General features: G+C 45.9%; 2 protein-coding genes across 2 annotated transcripts; one reads left to right on the plus strand and one right to left on the minus strand.

Moving 5' to 3' along the window:
- Positions 1 to 197: 197 nt before the first annotated feature.
- Positions 198 to 1181, plus strand: SERLADRAFT_442059 (uncharacterized protein; the record flags this gene model as incomplete). Its single annotated transcript, XM_007322628.1, has 2 exons — positions 198 to 458; positions 753 to 1181. 2 exons carry the CDS (start codon positions 198 to 200, stop codon positions 1179 to 1181), a joined length of 690 nt encoding a protein of 229 aa, XP_007322690.1.
- A 6176-nt stretch (positions 1182 to 7357) lies between these two features.
- Positions 7358 to 7525, minus strand: SERLADRAFT_343577 (uncharacterized protein; the record flags this gene model as incomplete). The annotated part of the gene is made up of 1 exon (XM_007322629.1): positions 7358 to 7525. A coding segment is annotated over one exon (168 nt), but the record flags the coding sequence as incomplete, so codon positions are not given.
- Positions 7526 to 16572: the final 9047 nt, after the last annotated feature.

The raw sequence follows: 16572 nt of genomic DNA on the forward strand, positions 1-16572 counted from the left end.
CACCAGCGTCTCCCTTGGAGTGTGGCCCCGGCGAGACAAACACTAGGGTGCTTGATTCTGGTAAAAATAAAAATAAAAATATAGAAAATCCTATCAACATTAAATCACCTTGGGATGATTTCCTCACCACTATTGCTGACCTCATGTTGAAACACCCCCGCTCTCTTCCAATCTCCAGCTTCAAATGGAAATAACTCATGCCCAGAAATTACTCCTGGTTGCCACTGTCAACAAAAGAGGGATTTGCCTCATTGGTCGGCCAAGTCATCACTAAAGCAGCGACACTAAAACCATACATCATCATCTCAATGAATGCAGTCGTAGATGGGGGTACAGCCACTTTATCAGAGTTACCCAGTGCTGTATCATCATGTCCCGCCCAAGCATCTGCATTAACACCTCCTGAAAGTGAGGATGAGTACAATTGGGATCTTGAGGACAGGTGTATCTCAAAAAAGGTGTGTAATTGTTTATTCTTTGTTTTGCATCTTCATGACCTCCGCAAAATAAGATGGATGATGCAATAGAGGAGCTCGTTACTGTACTACAGGGTAAACACAAGCCTGGATTTTGTGACAAGCACAAGACAATAGCTTATTTCCACCACTGTTCTAGCAACCTCCACTTTGAAATGACTTGCCCCTGCTGCATTGTCTGGGCATAAGCTATCAAGCAAGGTGATGCAACACTCGAGAAAATGCCAATTGGCACTAATTTTTTCTAAGTCTGAACATGCACTGAAAATTTATCAGCCAGCTATAAAATTGTCATCTGCCAGCACCACTTCTACACCAATCAAAACTGTGTCTACCCCAGTAAAATCTCCTACCCCCAATGTATTTGGTTATCCACCCTTTTTCTACTACAACACCCCATTTTTGCCCTATCCGATCAACTATGGAATTCCAGGCACCGGTATGCCAATGAAGATGGAATTCAGTGAGACAGGCCTACCTTGGAGCCCTGTTATGCCTCCCACAAGCTCCCACAAAGCAAACCATGACGAGAAACAACGTCTTTCATCACCTCCAGTGGAAATCCTCAGTATTTCAGACATCTGTGGGCTGTATGGCCTTGGTGAAAGCATTCAGAGTGGGCTGGAGCAGCTTGGCTTCAAGGTAGGAGATAAATTAGATAGCATCTGTAACAACCAAGAGTTTGTTACTCTGGCGCACAACTAGAACCAACTATAGAGATAATGATGAGGGAGTGGTTACCCTTTAGACTTCAACAAGTTAGTTGTGAGGATACAACAGGAGGACTCGCTGAGGAGTCTCCTTGATCTATTGAGGTATTTATACTACTACAGGTTTGTTTGTACATATGTACTATACAGTTGATGAAGGCAGTGGCTGATGATGTCAGAGGGCGCAGCCCGTGTAACCAGCTCCACTGCGTGAGAGGCTTGTATCTAAAAATAGAAGAAAAGCAGCACAATGTGAGAAAGTGGAGTTTGAACAGAAAGGAAAGTGCCGCATGGCACGGAGTGTGAAAACTACAGTAAAAAGTTAAAGAGGAGAATGAAAATTAAAGGTCCAAAAATGTGTTATTGTAACACTACCCCCTCTAAGGCTCAACTTCCAGGCGAGACCAAGTACCTGAGGTAGTAGTTAGATTTTTGGGCATAGGTTAAAAAAGGGAATTAAAAAAGTTCAAATCCATGCCTCTAAGCTTCCTAGGAGCCGAGGGATTCTTAGAATAAAATCCGGGAACAGCATCGCGGGAATTGTCCAGATGGGCTTCTGGTTCCCATGTTCTGTCCTCGTCTCCATAGCCCTTCCATAGGACTAGAAACTCTAATTTTCCACACTTCAAGCATGCATTCACCACTCATTCAACTTCAAACTCTTCTTCACCTTCCTGGGTGACTACAACCGGTCTGGTGTTACGATAACACAATTTTCGGACCTTTCCTTTATTTTCATTCTCCGCTTTAACCTTGTACTTTAGCTTTCACACATGGTGCCACGCGGCACTTCCCCTTTTTGTCCAAACTCCTTTTTCTCGTGCCATGTTGCCTTTCTTCTTATTTTAGACACAACTCTCTCACACAGTGGAGCTGGCCATGCGGGCTAGGCCCCATGACATCATCAGCCACTGTCTCTATCAACTGTATAGTACACATGTACAAACAACCCTGTAGTAGTATATATACCTCAATAGATCCAGGAAACTCCTCAGCGAGTCCTCCTGTTGTCAACCAACAAACTCTCTGCAGTTCAAGGGGTAACCACTCCCCGTTCACTACCCTTATAGTGTGTTCTCGTGTGCGCCAGAGTAACTAACTCTTGGTTGTTACATCTGGGCCGGTCTACGTGCTGTCCCGGCAGCGGCCCTTTGTAGGGTTTCACATGGCTAATATTAACTGTGGGTACTACCCTCATTTGTTTTGGGAGTTCCAGCTCCACTGCATTGGGTTTGACTTCCTTAATCCGGTAAGGCCTAATCCACTTTTCGGTCAGTTTTCTAGACTGCCGGTCTTTTAACTTCAAGTGGTCAGTGTCTAACCAGACCAGGTCGCCGACCTTGTAGTCAGGGGCCTTAGAGCATCTACGTTCTGCCCTGTCTTTCATCTGCTCTGCAGTTTTAAATAGCACCTTGCGCGTTTTGTCCAAGACAGACTTCATGTGTTACGATAACACAATTTTCGGACCTTTCTTTAATTTTCATTCTCCGCTTTAACCTTTTACTATAGTTCACACTCCGTGCCATGCGGTGTCATGCACCAAAGTTGATTGGTAGCATGGACAGGTGTCAATAATGAAGCAAATATTCAAAAGACTCGCATTTGCGCCACACAGGCACAGTGCCACGTGGAATAGTAATTAATATTGCCTTTTTCGAACTTGTGGCTGATCAGCATCACCTCTATTAGGCAATCCAGTCACGCTCACCTTTGCTTTTCCATCCGGTACTTTCCGCATTTCGGCATTTCGGCAAATTTTCGCGTTGCCACTGGCTACACATTGCATTGCACCCTCGCTTTTGTCGTTTCCCTTACTCCCCTTCCTTTGCCTAGCCCCACCATGGGCCCCTTCCTCTCCTTTTTATTCTCACCTGATGGTCGTTTCTGGATCCCCATTCTAATCCACTTTTCCATCACCTCCACCCTCCTCCTCCTCATCTTATTTGCACCCCCACCATTTCTGATGTCACCACTTCCTATCCGCTTCCGTCGCCGATCCGTTGACTACCACGTGCCACTGCTGATATCAGCAAAGCCCCGGCGGCTGGTCCAAATAGGGCAACAGGTCCATCTTCATGACGTCGATCTGCCATCATATACTATCAAAACATCAGTTGCTCGTCTTGCCTGGTTGGAGCGTGGGTGGGTAGTTTTTGAGCTGGAGAAGGTTCATCCCCTTGCGTCGCCCATGTTCATTGCTGTCCCATTCACTTGGGTACACTTATCTTTTGTCCATCGTCTTCACTACAGCTACACCTACCACACGCTGCCTGGGACTCACTTGTTCCAAATTGGAACTACTCCCCTCCCTCCCTCGTTTGACCAGGTGGTCCAACACAACCAGTCCATTGGTAAGGCCATGGAACTGTCGGATTTGGACTAGGTGGTGGACCGGTGGCTCCAGTTTCTTTTTCTTCAGCAGAACATTCATTTACAGTGCAATTATTTTTGATTTTTGAATCATTTTTATGGACACATATTTTTTAGAATGCCTGACTGACAATAAAGGAACTGTGTTGATACTGATAGTGTTTTGCCTTGCCCTTTTTTTTTACTGCATCTTCCCATGACATCATGATTTTCCTGCTCTCTTTTTGCTATTGGACTTTACTTTATGGCTGTACAAACCTGTGACATTACTCACAGCATTTATTGTTCTATCCCTTTCTTTTCCTTTTTTTGACAATCTTATCCTGTACTACCTACGCAGGATTTGTCAGCATACATTCCTTCCTTCATGTTCTTTCTCATTCTTTTTGCACAGCTATACTGTGCATAGCCTACTTTTCTTTTACTATATAAACCCCTGTATTTTACCTTGTAAAAAAAAAAACAAGAACTCCAATCCAGACTTCTTCTCTACTCTCAAGTTCACCACTCTGCTACTTGTGATCCAGTGTGGTCACAATACTTCCCACTGCTACCACTACTATCTGCTGTCATTGTCACTCGTCATTTTTGAAAGTCACTGTCATCCCTTTCAATTAGAGTCCTTCTGAGCACCACAGTTTGTGCGTCAGGAGCCTGCTATCACTGGGAACCTCGTCATATTGTTGTTCTCAAACCTACCTTGTGCTACGATCAGCAAGGTAGTGCTTATCTATACTTGTCACTAAGCCCCTATCTTCTATAAATTCAACTATCCCTCCTCCTCAAAACCCACACTCATACATCTCTGGGTTTTACTTTGAAGAATCTTCATACATACCACCCCACAAACAACCAGAGCACCCACTGTTCTAGGAGGCAAAGCCCATAAACAAGTTCCATGGAATCTGGGAGGATTGTGTGTTAGTTTGTTTTGTGTGTGGTTTTCTAACAGCAGTTCTCATCATCGACAGCGGCACTTTCCTTTTCGTTCTAACTCCACCTTCTCGCGCAGCGCTGCCTCTATTCTTCTTTTAGACACAAACTCTCTCACACAGTGGAGCTGGTCATGCGGGCTAGGCCCCATGACATTATCAGCCACTGCTTTTATCAACTGTACAGTACATAGGTACAAACACTCTGTATTAGTATAAATACCCCAATAGATCAAGGAGACTCCTCAGCAAGTCCTCCTGTTGTATACCAACAAACTCTCTGCAGCTTAAGGGGTAACCACTCCCCCATCACTACCTTTATAGTGTGTTCCTGTGTGTGCCAGAGTAACTAACTCTTGGTTGTTACATCATGTCTTTGACCATGTTCTCAGCAGCCTCGTTTTTGCTTTTGCCAGGTTCTACACCCATTCTGGGGAGGTACAATCTTGTCACCTCCAATGGTGCCTTTCCTGTAGCCGACGACTGTTTAATATTATATGAGAACTGGGCTATCTTTAGCCACTTGGCCCAATCTGTCTGTTTATTGTCTAAATATCTGGAGGTATTGCTTCAATTCCTGATTGAGCCTCTCCGTTTGTCCATCAGTCTGTGGATGGAACACCGTTGATAATTTAGGTTTGATGCCCAGCATCCAGCATAACTCTTTCGTAAACTTGCTAGCAAATTGCAGTCCTCTATTGGAGATAACCGTTTCCGGCAATCCATGGATAGACCATACAAAATCTTTAGATAAATCTGCCGTACCAGCGGTGGTAATGGTTTTGTTGGTGGGTATAAATACCACTTCTTTGGAGAAGCGATCTACTACCACCATTACTGAATCATACCCATTTGACTCGGGTAGATCCGTTGTAAAGTCAACCGATATATCCTGCCAGGGACCAGCTGGTATCGGATTTGGCATAAGTTTACTGGCTGGCTGTTGATGTGAATTCTTTGCCATAGCACATCTCAGACAGGATTTTACGTATTCCTGTACATCTTTGACCATGCCAGGCCACATGTAGTTTCTGGAGATCAACTCCATTGCTTGTTGCCACCCAGGGTGCCCAGCCACTGGAGTGTTGTGATGTCTATCTATTGCCTTGATCCTTGCAGACCCAGGCACATAGATTTTGTCTTTAAAATGGAAGAGCCCATCTTTCCATAAATAGTTCTCATTGCCGTCAAGGCATGCCTTCTCTTCTGAGGAGATATCTTTCTTGAAGACTTCCAGAAGATCGGAATCTTGCCCGATTCTAACATTGGCAACCCTTGATTGGTCTATCAGGGTGACGCCTTTGTTGTCATCTTCTATGCTGTTGGCATGATCCTCTCTTCTGGATAAAGCATCCGCTTTCCCCATACAACTTCCAGGCTTATGAATTAATTTATAATTAAACCTAGACAAGTACACCGCATAGTAGGCCTGTCTCCAGTTCAAATCTCGGGCCGTCATAAAATACTCCAGATTCTTATGATCAGTCCAAATTTCAAATTGGTGCCTAGCACCTTCTAAGTAGTGCTGCCAGTGCTCTAAAGCTCTAATGATAGCCAGTATCTCTTTATTGTAAATTTGATAGTTGCACTCTGTAGACGACAAACTATGCAGTAAATGGGGACAAGCCCTCCAAAGATTGTCAGGGCATTTAATTGATAGAACAGCCCCAGTAGCAAAATCAGAAGAGTCGGTTTCTAGCCGGAACTCTTTGTCTAATTCTGGAAATGCTAGTATGGGCGCTGTTGTAAATGCCTGTTTGAGCTTATCAAAAGCTTCTTGTTCCTTGGCGCCCCAATGCCAAACAATGTCTTTTTTTGTGAGATCGTTCAACGGTCTCATTATTTTTGCGAAGTTTTTGACAAATCTTCGGTAGAAGTTGCCTAAGCCAAGGAAGGCCCTAACTACTTTGACGCGATTAGGTTCTGGCCAATTTGAATATAGCTTGAACTTTCTCAGGGTCCATCCTGATTCTGTTCTGGCCAAATATCATACCAAAGAAGTCTACTTCCTTTACTTTAAAATTACATTTTCAGGTTTGACGTATAGGTCCCATTCCTGTAAGTGTCGAAGGACTTCTTGCACGATCCTGTCATGCTCAGCCTCATCGTCCGACTTTGTAAATATTGATAAATCGTCAATGTAAATGATGACACAGTTCTCCATATCCGCAAAAATCTAGTTCATCATGCTCTGGAAGGTCGCCGGTGAATTGGTCAACCCAAAGAACATGACGAGGGGCTCGAAGGATCCTTGGTGGCACGTGAACGTGGCCTTCCAAGCATCTTCTTCTTTGATGCGTACATTATTGTACCCCCATCTAAGATCCATTTTTGTTAAAATCTTGGCGCCAGCCAATTTGTCTACTAGCTGACTGATCAAAGGCAGCGGATATGTATTTTTAACTGTGTACTCATTTAGGTAACAATAGTCCATAATCATTTGCTTCTTACCATCCTTTTTAGGAATGAAGAACACCGGGGATGTCATAGGGCTCTTGGAAGGTCTGATGTAACCCTTCCTAAGCTGTTCGTCTATGAAACTAGAAACCTCATCTCTTTCTGGAGCAGAAAGGGGAATCATGTGTCCCTTTCTAGGTATGAATGTGTCCTTCAAATCTATAGCATGGTCCCAAGGCTTAGCCTCTGGGAAATGCTCTGATTTATGTTTAGAAAAGACTTTCCAGAAGTCATGGTACTCGGGAGGTACCAGCCTCTTAATCTCTTCCTCGGGTTTTACCTCGTCATTGTCATTGTCAATCTTTTCTAAAGATCTGAGCTCATAAATGTGACCAGCGTTTATCTTTTCAAGATGCTCAGTTTGACAGACGTGACTCGGCTTACCCAAGTTTTTACATTCCTGAGGGCAACATGACAATGTAACAACCCCTGTCTGCCAGTCAATCTCAGGATTGTGTTTAAATAGCCAGGTCCAGCCCAAGATTAAATTAATCTTCCCTAGTTGGGTAGCTTTGGCAGTGACTCGCTCTCTGTGTTCTTGGTACTCGACAACAAAAAAACATTTGTGCGTGATACAGCCTCCCGCTGTCGATGATGAGAATTGTAGTTAGAAAACCACACACAAAACAAACTAACACACAATCCTCCCAGATTCCACAGAACTTGTGTATGGGCTTTGCCTCCTAGAACAGTGGAGTGGTCTGGTTGTTTGTGGGGTGGTGTGTATGACGATCCTTCAAAGTAAAACCCAGTGATGTATGGGTGTGGGTTTTGAGGAGGAGGGATAGTTGGATGATAAAAGATAGGGGCTTTGTGATGAGTATGGACAAGCACTACCTTGCTAATCGTAGAACAAGGTAGGTTTGAAAACAACAAGATAACGAGATGACAAGGTTCCCAGTGATAGCAGGCCCCTGACGCACAAACTGTGGTGCTCAGAAGGACTCTAATTGAAAGGGATGACAGTGACTTTCAAAAATGACGAGTGACAATGACAGCAGATAGTAGTGGTAGCAGTGGGAAGTATTGTGACCACACTGGATCACAAGTAGCAGAGTAGTGAACTTGAAATTTAGAGAAGAAGTCTGGATTGGAGTTCTTGTTCTTTTTTTTACAAGGTAGAATACAGGGGTTTATATAGTAAAAGAAAAGTAGGCTATGCACAGTATAGCTGTGCAAAAAGAATGAGAAAGAACATGAAGGAAGGAATGTATGCTGACAAATCCTGCGTAGGTAGTACAGGATAAGATTGTCAAAAAAAGGAAAAGAAAGGGATAGAACAATGAATGCTGTGTAAGTAATGTCACAGGTTTGTACAGCCATAATGTAAAGTCCAATAGCAAAAAGAGAGCAGGAAAATCATGATGTCATGGGAAGATGCAGTAAAAAAAAAGGGCAAGGCAAAACACTATCAGTATCAACACAGTTCCTTTATTGTCAGTCAGGCATTCTAAAAAAATATGTGTCCATAAAAATGATTCAAAAATCAAAAATAATCGCACTGTAAATGAATGTTCTGCTGAAAAAAAAGATACTGGAGCCACCGGTCCACCACCTAGTCCAAATCCGACAGTTCCATGGCCTTATTAATGGACTGGTTGTGTTGGACCACCTGGTCAAATGAGGGAGGGAGAGGAGTAGTCCCAATTTGGAACAAGTGAGTCCCAGGCAGCGTGTGGTAGGTGTAGCTGTAGTGAAGACGATGGACAAAAGATAAGTGTACCCAAGTGAATGGGACAGCAATGAACATGGGCGACGCAAGGGGATGAACCTTCTCCAGCTCAAAAACTACCCACCCACGCTCCAACCAGGCAAGACGAGCAACTGATGTTTTGATAGTATATGATGGCAGATCGACGTCATGAAGATGGACCTGTTGCCCTATTTGGACCAGCCGCCGGGGCTTTGCTGATATCAGCAGTGGCACGTGGTAGTCAACGGATCGGCGACGGAAGCGGATAGGAAGTGGTGACATCAGAAATGGTGGGGGTGCAAATAAGATGAGGAGGAGGAGGGTGGAGGTGATGGAAAAGTGGATTAGAATGGGGATCCAGAAACGACCATCAGGTGAGAATAAAAAGGAGAGGAAGGGGCCCATGGTGGGGCTAGGCAAAGGAAGGGGAGTAAGGGAAACGACAAAAGCGAGGGTGCAATGCAATGTGTAGCCAGTGGCAACGCGAAAATTTGCCGAAATGCCGAAATGCGGAAAGTACCGGATGGAAAAGCAAAGGTGAGCGTGACTGGATTGCCTAATAGAGGTGATGCTGATCAGCCACAAGTTCGAAAAAGGCAATATTAATTACTATTCCACGTGGCACTGTGCCTGTGTGGCGCAAATGCGAGTCTTTTTGAATATTCACTTCGTTATTGACATCTGTTCATGCTACCAATCAACTTTGGTGCATGACAACGTTACAGTTCTTGTGTCATTTGTTGTTGCTGCCGTTGTTGCTACTAGTTCCTATCCTACCCACTACTGCTGCTGCCTTTGTATGGTATCATTGGTTGCCCACTGGATAATATCATTGTCAGCTTTTGTTGTCTGTGATTATGAGAAGTTGAGGGACATACCTGTGTATCCGGGGGAGCAATCATACTGTGAATGCCTGGCTCTGGGACTTAGTGATTTTTCAAGTGTGGGGTAAAATCAAATGGTCAGGGTCACATGATGAATCAGTCAACTGGTCAATTGATATGTGCCTTGCTATGGCAGAGTGCCAAAAGCCGTAATGTAAAATGTAAAAGTAAAGAAAAGCAAAGTTTGTAAAAAGTTTGAATTTATTGTAAATGCTAATACCACATTTTGACTACTCGTCATCTATACATATCATCCATATTTCTGTTACTCATTGTTCTTGTTTCACTAGTGTTACAGATGTTGTGTCAGGTATGTGATGGTCTTTCACATTGCATCATGCCTCTAAAGTTCATTCCCAATTTACTGACACATGGAATGATGTGGCAATACCATCACCATTATTTTTCACTTAGTATGACCTCATAGTACCGCAGACACTTGACCAGAAAATATTATAAGTCAAGTTGTAGTCTATGTTAGAAAACGCGAGTCGACAAAGACAAGCGTCGTACGAAGGGAAAGTATGGCGCAGGACACCATACTAGGAAAGTGTAGTGGTAGGATGGCCCGTGCGTTTTGATGGGGCAATTTACCCCCTTAGTTATACTTCCGTTCGAGTTTAAAAACCTTCGTAGCAACGATTGCCCCACCTCAGAGCTTCGCCCACGAAGTCTGAGGTGAGGATCTTATACCTTCCTTATTTTATGTGATATACTTACTCTGTACCTAGCATTTGGTTTATATTAGGTACGCGAATACATTCTCAGAGCTTCGCCCACGAAGTCTGAGCATTTGGTTTATATTAGATCTCTTTGAGGTTATGAGCCCTGCGAGTGAGACAACGCACCTTGAAAAAGACACCCTTGGGGTGCCAAAGCTCGAGCCGGATGGCTCGAACTGGTCGATGTACAAAACTCGCCTCGAATGGGCCCTTGCTGACCGAGACTGCGTCGAGCACCTCCATGGCACAGCAAAAAGGCCGATACCACTATCCCAGACCACTAGCCAGACTGCTGGCCAGGCCACAGCGACGACATCTCCTCCTGCAACAGTCAGCAAGGCTGATCAAGAAGCACTTGATGCCTGGCTAAAAAAGGAGTACCGCGCGCGAAATATATTAGGTCGCACCATACCTGATTCGACGCTGCGAAGGATCCTAAACAAACCCACCGTCGCCGACATGTGGGTCATGATCTGCCAAGAAAACGAGAACAAAACGGAGCTAGTTCAGTCCGAGCTAAGAGAAAGGTTGTCGAACCTACGCTGCACCGAGAAAGGAGACTTGCGCGCACATTTGGACAAGATTCGCGCGCTATGGGAACAGCTCAGCGCAGCAGGAGTCCAACTAGCAGACAAAGAACTCACCTCCAGCATCATCATGTCTTTGCCGCACTCATACGCCACCTACGTGTCGCACCTGTCAGCGTCTGCCCATATGTCAAAGCAGACCTTGGACCCAGAGACACTGATCTCGTACCTTCTCCAAGAATACGACCGACAGACCATATTCAGAAAACGCCCGACAGCGAAATCAGAGGACATCGCTATGTCAGCCACCGGAGGACAAGGATCGTCCAAACGTGGAAGTCGAGGCGGAAGAGGTCGCTACAAGAAAGGAAAATCATCTGGCGGCAGAGACGACAAGGATACCAGCGAGCTTGAATGCTGGAACTGCGGTGGAAAGGGACACAGGTCACACCAGTGCCCCAGTGAGAAGTGTGAGCGCTCCACAAAGAATGAGTCAAAAGGGGACTCACCAGGAGACAAGAAAGAAGAGGGGCAAACGGGCGATGCAAAGGGAAAGAAGCCTGAAAAGGCGAACCTTGCTGTCCACGTCCAATGCGACGGTGCGAGCCTATCAGATTTTGAAGAAGAAGGTGCGTGGAGCGCCCTCACTCACCAACTCGCCATGAACGCGAGGCCCAAGAGTCCCATTGAAATCTATGACTCCGGCGCTACGAGCCACTTCACCCCCCATCAACACCTCCTACTCAATTACCGCACGATTGCACCTTACCCTATAAGCGTGGCAAACCAAGACTCCTTCTCTGCTGTAGGAACAGGGGATATGATGATTAGTGTCCCCAACGGCGCCCATAAAGACACGCAAGTGCGCCTGAGAGACGTGTTATACGCACCAAATTTGGCCTACACCCTAGTTTCCATAGGCTGTATGGATAAGGCAGGCTACAAGGCCGTCTTTGCGAAAAGCGAATGCGTTATCTATGACCTGAGAGGAAAAATAAGAGGACACATACCTAAAGTAGGTGGTGTGTACCAGTCGCGAGGCACAAATCTTCGCCACGAAAGCGCCAATGCAGCTGTTGAGCGCATATCTGTCACTGAACTCCACAAGCGCCTTGGCCATATAGCCATTGATGCAGCAAAGCGCATGGTGTTGAAGGGCTTGATCCATGGGGTAGAACTCCTGGAGGATAGGGAAACAGACACTTTCTGTGAAACTTGTGTCCGCGCCAAGGGCAAGCGCGAGGCAATCCCTAAAGTGAAACTGGGTGAGCGTGCACAGGAATATGGCCAGGAGATCCACACCGACCTATGGGGACCTGCACCAGTCGAAACGCTGGGTGGAAAACGGTACTATGTTGCCTTTACGGATGATAAGACACGCGAAACACATGTTTATCTACTGCGCGATAAATCCGACACTTTCCGTCAATTCCAAATGTATGAGGCCTGGGTCCGCAACCACATGAATGCAGCAATCAAAGTCTTACATAGCGACAGGGGTGGCGAATATATGAGCAATGCGTTTAGTGACTATCTGAAAGATAGAGGAATTATGAGGAAACTCACAGTGCATGACACCCCCGAACAGAACGGTGTTGCAGAGCGCGTGAACCGTACCCTACTCGAAAAAGTACGCGCCCTCTTACTTAGCAGTGGCCTGCCGAAATTCCTGTGGGGGGAAGCCATCAAACATGCATGTTGGTTGAAGAACCGCACCTCCACCAAGGCACTAGACAACATGACGCCGTTTGAAGCGGCACATGGTGTCAAGCCGGATCTTGCTGGCCTACACGAATGGGGCTGCAATGTACTCGTGCACGACGCAACTGGCTCAAAGCTTGAGAGCCGAGCTAGGAGGGGTCACTGGGTCGGTTTTGATACCGAAAGTCTCGGACACCGCATCTATTGGCCAGAGAATCATTCAGTCACTGTTGAGCGCTCAGTGCATTTTGACGTCGCGAATGTACCTGTAGATGCTGACAACGAACCTCCCTTTGGGCTTGAGGGGGAGCATGATGTCCTGGACCAAGCGCCAAAGGAGAGTGACATTGTAGAACTTAGTGATCACATACCTCATCCCGATTCACCCAATCCCCAAGCAATCCCTGACCCACTATACCCTCAGGATCAAGATCAAGCTGATCCTGATCCCATCCTACCAGCTCCGGTTCTTCCACCTCCACCTATAGTTGCTCCGCGTCGAAGTACCCGCATTCGCCAGCCAACCCAATATGTTCGCGACCTCCTACAAGGAAAAGGATCAGTATCTGGAAATAATGGACCCACCTTACCCAAAGGCATCCAACTGAACGTCGACGATCCGGATGGGAGAGATGAGGAGGAGAGAGATAATGAAGCACTAAGGGATCTCGCCCAAAATGTAGCCATGGTGGCACGCATGGCAGATCTCGAAGGCGTTGAACCCAGAACTATTGAAGAAGCCCGAAAGCGCCCAGACTGGCCAAAATGGGAAGAAGCGATCAATGAGGAATTGAACAGGCTTCGAGTAGCAAGAACATGGACTTACATTGAGAAACCCAAAGATGCGAACATCGTAGGGAGTAAATGGGTGTTCAAGCTAAAGAAAACAGCGTCAGGATCCATCGATAAGTACAAGGCAAGGCTTGTAGCACAAGGCTACAGCCAAGTGGAAGGAATAGACTATTTCGACACATTTGCCCCCGTTGCAAAGATGGCATCGCTACGAATCATCTTAGCGATGGCTGCTCGAAATGATTGGGAAACTCACCAGATGGATGTAAAAAGTGCATACCTAAACGGCGAACTAGAAGAAAACGAGGTCATCTACATGCGACAACCGCCTGGTTACAACGCACCTGGAAAAGAGACCCAAGTCCTGCGCCTAAACAAGACACTCTATGGCCTGAAGCAGGCCGGCCGCAGGTGGTATCAGACTCTATGCGACGGACTCCAGAAAATTGGTTTAATTCGCTGTGAAACAGACCATGCAGTTTTCCATAGGCGCAATGAAGGAGAGCTCACCATTATTGCAGTTCATGTAGACGACATGACTCTCGTCACACCATCAATGACTGAGATGAACCGTTTGAAATTTGACCTAGGAAAACTCTTCGAAGTTAGTGACCTGGGGGAGCTACATTGGATGTTAGGAATAGAAGTGAAAAGAGACAGAAGCACACGCACCTTATACATGTCACAACGCAGCTACCTCGACACTATTGTCAAACGCTTCAACCTAGAAGATGCAAAAACGTTAGCGATCCCAATGGTTGCTAGCACCTACCTGAGTAAAGACCAGAGCCCCAAGACGCCTGAAGACTACGCAGAAATGCGAAACATCCCATATCGAGAGGCCGTGGGATCACTGATGTATGCGGCGATTGGCACACGCCCCGATATCGCGCATGTTGTTGCAATTCTTTCTCGTTTTGTCGAGAACCCAGGTCCGGCCCATTGGGAGGCAGCAAAAAGGGTGATCCGGTACCTAAAAGGGAGCAGAGAGCTATGGTTAGCATACGGTCCGGAAGAACAGCCACTTACCGGATACACCGATGCAGATGGGAGTATGAACGAGACCAGGCGAGCCATATCAGGCTATGCCATGATGCTTGATGGTGGCGCCGTCTCGTGGTACTCGAAGCAACAAGAAATTGTCGCGTTATCAACGACAGAGGCCGAGTATGTGGCTGCGACACATGCCACTAAGGAACTACTGTGGGCGAGGATGTTCATCAGCGAACTCTTCAATCAAGACTTACCACCAACCATCCTCCTGTGTGATAACCAATCAGCCATAGCACTTTCGAAGGACAGTCAATACCACGCGCAAACCAAACATATCGATGTTCGGTACCATTTCATTCGGCACGCCATTGAAGAAGGGAAGATCGAGATTACTTATTGCCCAACTGAAGAGATGACAGCCGACGTGCTCACCAAGTCCTTGCCCTCTGCAAAGGTGAAACATTTTGCGGCTGCGTTAGGCCTACGTACCGCTTGAGGGGGAGTGTTAGAAAACGCGAGTCGACAAAGACAAGCGTCGTACGAAGGGAAAGTATGGCGCAGGACACCATACTAGGAAAGTGTAGTGGTAGGATGGCCCGTGCGTTTTGATGGGGCAATTTACCCCCTTAGTTATACTTCCGTTCGAGTTTAAAAACCTTCGTAGCAACGATTGCCCCACCTCAGAGCTTCGCCCACGAAGTCTGAGGTGAGGATCTTATACCTTCCTTATTTTATGTGATATACTTACTCTGTACCTAGCATTTGGTTTATATTAGGTACGCGAATACATTCTCAGAGCTTCGCCCACGAAGTCTGAGCATTTGGTTTATATTAGATCTCTTTGAGTCTACACACTTCCCATTTGTCCAGCTGCCATTATTCCACCTCCCATCAATCCAGGAGTGATGTGATGACAATAGCTGTAAAGACAATGGATTGAGGGGGGAACCATCCCTTGGATACAGTATCAGCTAGATTAAGGAGGGTATTGATGTAGCTAGTATGTATGATGCAGAGTGGGCTCAAGGAAATTGCGGATTTGATGGAAGACTTGGTTTGTTTGTTTGCTCCTGCTGCACCCTTTTGGCCAGGCCTTGATGATGCCTTTGTCATTGCCATGAATGTGTATGTGTGCTTGTGAAGGCAAGATAGTTGCAATGATGCAGATTGCAAGTTTGAGTGTGATGGCCTCAACCCCCTGTCCACAAGGCACCACTGGAGTTGGAAGGCAAATGGCACATTGAATGCCCAAAAATACATTATGTTGTGATTACTTACTGATGTCAATTTTACAGATACTGTAGGATGTGCATATCATGCTCAGACTGACACCAGTTAACACCGCCCAATGTTTGCATTCAAACAGCAGTTATTTTCATTAATTCAATCATGTCGAGATTCTCACCGATGATCAGTAACTGCAAGATTGACTGAGCAGTGAAGGCAGGTTCACACTAATCAGAGGCCAGTGGACTTCCATCATCTATATAGCCGCATTGAATTGCCTTGACTGCCGTACTAGATGCTACTATTAGTACAGTCCCTGGGATAAGTCGCAAATTGACAGATCCCAACAGTTAGCTCTATTCGCGGTGTTCTGTCGTCACTTTGAAACGACTCCGCAGCTCACCCGTGCCACGCTAGTTTTGTTTTTAAAAGACTGATCAGAAGAAATCTGATGAAGTTGAGGATGATGATAAAGCCGCTGGGATGATCATCATGGTTCAGATGCATGATGTGAGAAAAATCGCGCAAGGGGAACGGTAGATAAGATATCAGACACCGCTTGTTTTGGATACCGATAATATCTAATATCCGTGAATATCTTTGTAGGTTCAACGATTAAGCGTGATTCACTAGCAGTGCTTCCAATTCTAATTCAAGTCCCCAAGCCTTGGCGCTGCGATACATTTCAGGGAATAAACAGTACTGCGATAGAAAGAAGAGAGAGAGAAAGACGGACGGGGAGATACAGGTGCTTCTTCCACCGGAACTTACTGCAGATCATGAGTCTGGTTGCCCTTGTGTCTTATATTTCTGGAAGGTTACGAGGCGCCGTGAGGAAATTTTCAGGCTCCAGACTGCAACAACAGGGCGGCCCAACAAAACTCCTAGAAAAGAATAGACGGGGAACTCGACAGGAGCATTTGCTTGGGAGCTTTCTCCTACTGTATTTTCAGAATGTTACGTCTTCGATACCATCGGACCCAGTGTAGTTCCTTAGTTTCCAGAACGCTACGAGAGATAAATGGTGGACTTAGCTTGACTGCGAGGGTCGAGTTGCCACCGTAGCCACATGCCAATTCCCACGCGCT

This window comes from Serpula lacrymans (genome assembly GCF_000218685.1).
Source record: "Serpula lacrymans var. lacrymans S7.9 unplaced genomic scaffold SERLAscaffold_13, whole genome shotgun sequence".
NCBI lineage: Eukaryota > Fungi > Basidiomycota > Agaricomycetes > Boletales > Serpulaceae > Serpula > Serpula lacrymans.